General features: G+C 33.4%; 1 protein-coding gene across 1 annotated transcript; it reads left to right on the top strand.

Annotated features, from left to right (window-relative positions):
• The first annotated feature begins 341 nt into the window (after nucleotides 1-341).
• LOC127706611 (uncharacterized) lies at nucleotides 342-3,132 on the top strand. Its single transcript, XM_052211266.1, has 5 exons — nucleotides 342-485; nucleotides 1,155-1,347; nucleotides 1,618-1,739; nucleotides 2,033-2,119; nucleotides 2,766-3,132. Exons 1-5 carry the CDS (start codon nucleotides 342-344, stop codon nucleotides 3,096-3,098), a joined length of 879 nt encoding a protein of 292 aa, XP_052067226.1. The 3' UTR covers nucleotides 3,099-3,132.
• Nucleotides 3,133-4,638: the final 1,506 nt, after the last annotated feature.

The raw sequence follows: 4,638 nt of genomic DNA, 5'->3' as shown, positions 1-4,638 counted from the left end.
CAAATTCAAGATGGTAAATTGACCTAAAAAAGATGCCACCTCATAAAGGATATCAGTACATATGTAATATCGTTGATTGTTTTTCAAGATTTGCATTTGGCCAAGCATGTAAAACTAAAAGTGCTACTGAAATAAGCAAAGTTGTACTCAGTTACATTTATCTATATGGAGCTCCACGTATTCTACAGTCTGACAATGGAAAAGAATTCCGGAACTCGCATCTTAAAGAAGTTGTAATACAATTTGACACAGTCCAAATGCATGGTAGACCATACCACCCACAAAGTCAGGGCAGAGTGGAACGTTTTAATCGTACACTGACTGAGTATTTTAGAATTAAAATGTCAGAACGTTCAGACTGGTCCGATCAACTTCCTGAATTTTATTACGCATATAACAACAGGCTAAACAAGGCCACACGTCCAAAGACTCCATATCAGCTATGTTTTAGTCGACAAAATTTTGCTGTGCCGCTTGATGATCAGGTATTTACTTTACTTCGTTAATTTTATTTAAATTATTATTTCGGAAATTAAAAATTGAGTCTTTGTGTTATAAAAAAATCTTAGTAATTAGGTCATTTATAGTAGTATTCTATTTTATGTTACAGCTATTCTGTGTCATTAAGTCGTCTAGGACCGTAGGATGTGTCAATAAGCTGGCTACGGCAGTATGCTGTGTCAATTAGCCGTCTAGATCCGTAGGCTATGTCAATGTGCCGTTTAGGGCTGTTGGCTGTGTCAATGTGCATTCAAGTACCATAGAATGTGTCATGTGCACTATAGCGCCTTAGTTTGCAAATGTACTATTTTTAGCCGTAGGCTGTGTCAATGTTATGTCTCTTACCGTGACAATGTGCCGTCTAGTGACTTAAGTTGTAAGAATATGCAGTCTAGTCTGTGTAAATAAGCTATCCTGAGACGTGTCTTAAGAAAAATTTGATTAGGGTTATTATTCATATCAGTATTTGTTTTTTAACTTGCGGTTGAGATAGATTTTTACATTATAGATTTATTTAAAAATTATAACTTGCCGAATGTCAGGAAATAAAGACAAACCAACAAAACAACGGTTTTTTTCACACCAAAGAAATTGAAAATTATTTTTTATTATAAAAAGAGCATCTTCTTTTCAACATACCTTTGTATTTATAGGTACCTTATGCTTCTCTTACTAAAGAAGAACGAGACTTTTTAGAGCACGCCGAATTAGATGTTGATGAAAATGAGTCAGAGGAAGAACTCCCAGAAGTATCTGTTGATGTGCTACACTCATCCTTAACTGAGGCTTCAGGTGGAAACCAATTCGCCAGTACAAATCATAATGAAGAGGAACTCACTTTACATGGTAAGATTTAAACACATATGCATGAACTTTTTACTTAAAGCTATCGTCCTGAACATGCATGAAATATTTGCCACTGGACGTTAAGCAACCAACAAACAATCAATCATTATTTAAAACTAATAAAAGTACACAAATTTAAATTATAAATTTAATTCTAAAAATGAATACAATTACTTGTTTTACATGTGATAAAAATAAATGCAAATTTAACATATGCTTAGCTATATTTAACTGTAAATTAATTAATTAGTTTTTGTTTTTATTTTGCAGAGGCGATGAACATTCTAGACCATGGCGTAAATGAAGAACATGGCAATTTACCTCCAGATTGTACCCAGGAAAATGATTTTGTAGTGCCCGAACCATCATTTTCACAAACTGTTATTTTGCAAGTAAGTATGTTAAGCCTTGTGCATTACTTTGTTTATAATTTTCAACACACGCCTAAAAAAGAAGAAGAAAGAAAACCAACACATTAGATCTTACGAGTACGTACTTGTTCATAACCAATACATAAATATTTTTTTTTTAAAATAGAAAAACCTATTGTTGTATGAGTTTCCGTATAACCTACAGATTAGACGAATATTTTTACATGTGTATTAATGTATTATTTGTTCAGTGAAATATTAAGTGATAAATTGTGCACAAAATAACACGAAATATTCTGTTTATTTTTTTGTAGGAAAATGTTAGTCCATACTACAAACAAATGTATCAGAGAAAGTTTTATAACGAGCAAAATAAAGAAAATGTACCAGTTCATCCACAGGTATGTGATTTTGTTGGGATTTGTCTTTAAATGTCCTATATTTTAAACTTTGTGCCTTAGTAGTTTGTTGCTCGTTATGTAAGCGTAATATGTAATAATTTTGTTTACATACTGTTGTATAGAATAGGTTTGTAACTGTATGATGTACTTTTTAAAATATTGTCCTATATAACATAAAATTTGATGCATTTGATAGAAATCTTTAAAAGTGTTGCGACTGCACGTATACATGTACATGTATAAGACTTTTAATAATGCTGAACCATTCAAATGCAAAATGTAAAAGTTGAATTTTAGTTTGTTTTGTACGGTTATTACTAGTATATCAACTTTATTTTAAAACTGCTATACTTTGCATAGATTTTTTTAACCTAAAAATAAGTAAACCGCGTTGGTTTTCCCGTTTGATGGTTTTGCACTAGTCATTTTTGGGGCCCTTTATAGCTTGCTGTTCGGTGTGAAAAACCGTACTGTAACCTATAATAGTTTAATTTTACAAATTGTGACTTGGATGGAGAGTTGCCTCATTGGCACTCATACCACATCTTCGTATATCTATCTAGATGTACGATTATTAATTTAGATTTGATGTCACTCAGCCAACATATACTTTTTGTTTATACTTATAGACTATTTTTTTTTGTAGAATGTAAATCAAAAACAGTTACCGATATTTAACACTGGACTCACCGATTTTTATAAACAAATTCACCGGGAAACAATTTCAGCTTTTCCACTAGAGCAGTTTTCCGATGGTTTGAGGGAAGACATTACCTACTATCCGGAAGAGGGACAAAATGTGATGTACAGACCGAATCCTGCGATGAATAAAGGCACCGCAGTTTTCAGTACAGGATATTTCAGGAAAGGGGTCATAGACTCAATTTCAGCGTCTACTGCTGGAAAAGTGTATAAAGTGACAGATCAAATTACAGGATACAAATTTGATTTAAATCGTCATCAAATTATAAAGATGTGATAAGGAGAAAATAAATAGCATGTGAAGAGTCAAAGTGTTTATTTATTTTACAAACAGAAACTGCTTTCTTGTTGTTTAATGACTTACTATTTGGTTAATGTGTCGGTTAAACATGACCATGCACAGAGTAGAAAATGCTTATGTTTACGGGACACATCATTTCAAGATCATGAAGTCTTTATTAAGCTTTTTAAATTGATCATTTATAAATTTGGTTACTGTCATGATGTGGTTTATAATTTATACAATATACAAAAGAAGTTGTGGTATGACATGTATGATTGCTATGAGACAAATCACCACAAGAGACCAAACACAGAAATTAACAACTATAGGTCACCGTTCCGCCTTCAACAAAGAGCAATGCCCATACTGCATAGTCAGCTATAACATGTTTATTTCACTAGTGTTTATACACACTCTTACGTTGTCATTTATCTCCATTTGTTTTAGACAAGTCATTGGTCGTATATACTGCATTGTTTTCCATTTGCACGACATTTGCCATAGATTTTAAATCAACAAAAATCCGCCATAGATTTGGAAATTACAAAATTTGCCATAGATTTGGGTTGTAAAAAATCTGCCATAGATTTGGGATGGCATGACGTCATAATTAGAAAATTTTAAAAAACTTGCCATAGATTAGGAGTGTAAATTTTTTGCCATAGATTTGGGATGGCATGACGTCATATTTACCATAGATTAGGAATCCGCCATAGATTTGGAACCCACCATAGATTTGAGTCCTACATATTTGTGTTAATATATCACAGAAATGCGCGAAAAAAATAGAAATGAAAAAAATAAGAAAAACGGATTTAGAAAAAGGGGGAAGGCTAAAAGAATGTCCTGTCCCCAGAGACATATATATATTCTATATATACATGTGTTTATATATATATGTCTCTGCTGTCCTCAAGTACCTATGGTTATAACAACTTACAGCCGGGACGGATTGAATCGATCAAGCAGATCATTGCATGTCAAAATTCGCGCGCTAAGTGGAGATAATCGTGAATTTTTTTATAGGTGGCGCTGTATCAAAAACAAAACAAATCTATCGCTAGCGGCAACGGTCGGGAATACACTGAGAACACGTTTCTACCTTTTAATCGTGGCTGTTTGTACGTGTTTTCTTCAAGATAAATGTCACAGAGACTTGACTGCACAGTGAAATGTTATTACTGGAAGCAGGACAAATCGCCCCACTGGCAAATCGCCCCACACCAAATCGCCCCATTTTTAAAAAATCGCCCCAAAGTGGTTTACCAACTCGCCCCACTTTTAAAAAAAATCGCCTCGGTCTGCCAACTCGCCCCATTTAACTAAAAAAATCTTATACACAGAATACAAAAAAACGAAAATTTACTAAATCATTATTATTGACATTGAGTTGGCATGACTCAACTTGATTCATCAGGTATTTTCTATTTTTCATAAGTGGGTCGAGTTGGCATCACTAAATTCATCAGGATTTATCTATTTTTCACAAGTGGGGCGAGTTGGCAGACCTTATATCAGAGGGATTTTTTTCCCT

The sequence above is a fragment of the Mytilus californianus genome, unplaced genomic scaffold (genome assembly GCF_021869535.1).
Source record: "Mytilus californianus isolate M0D057914Y unplaced genomic scaffold, xbMytCali1.0.p SCAF_6, whole genome shotgun sequence".
Classification (NCBI taxonomy): domain Eukaryota; kingdom Metazoa; phylum Mollusca; class Bivalvia; order Mytilida; family Mytilidae; genus Mytilus; species Mytilus californianus.
This window is presented reverse-complemented; position numbering and strand designations above follow the sequence as displayed.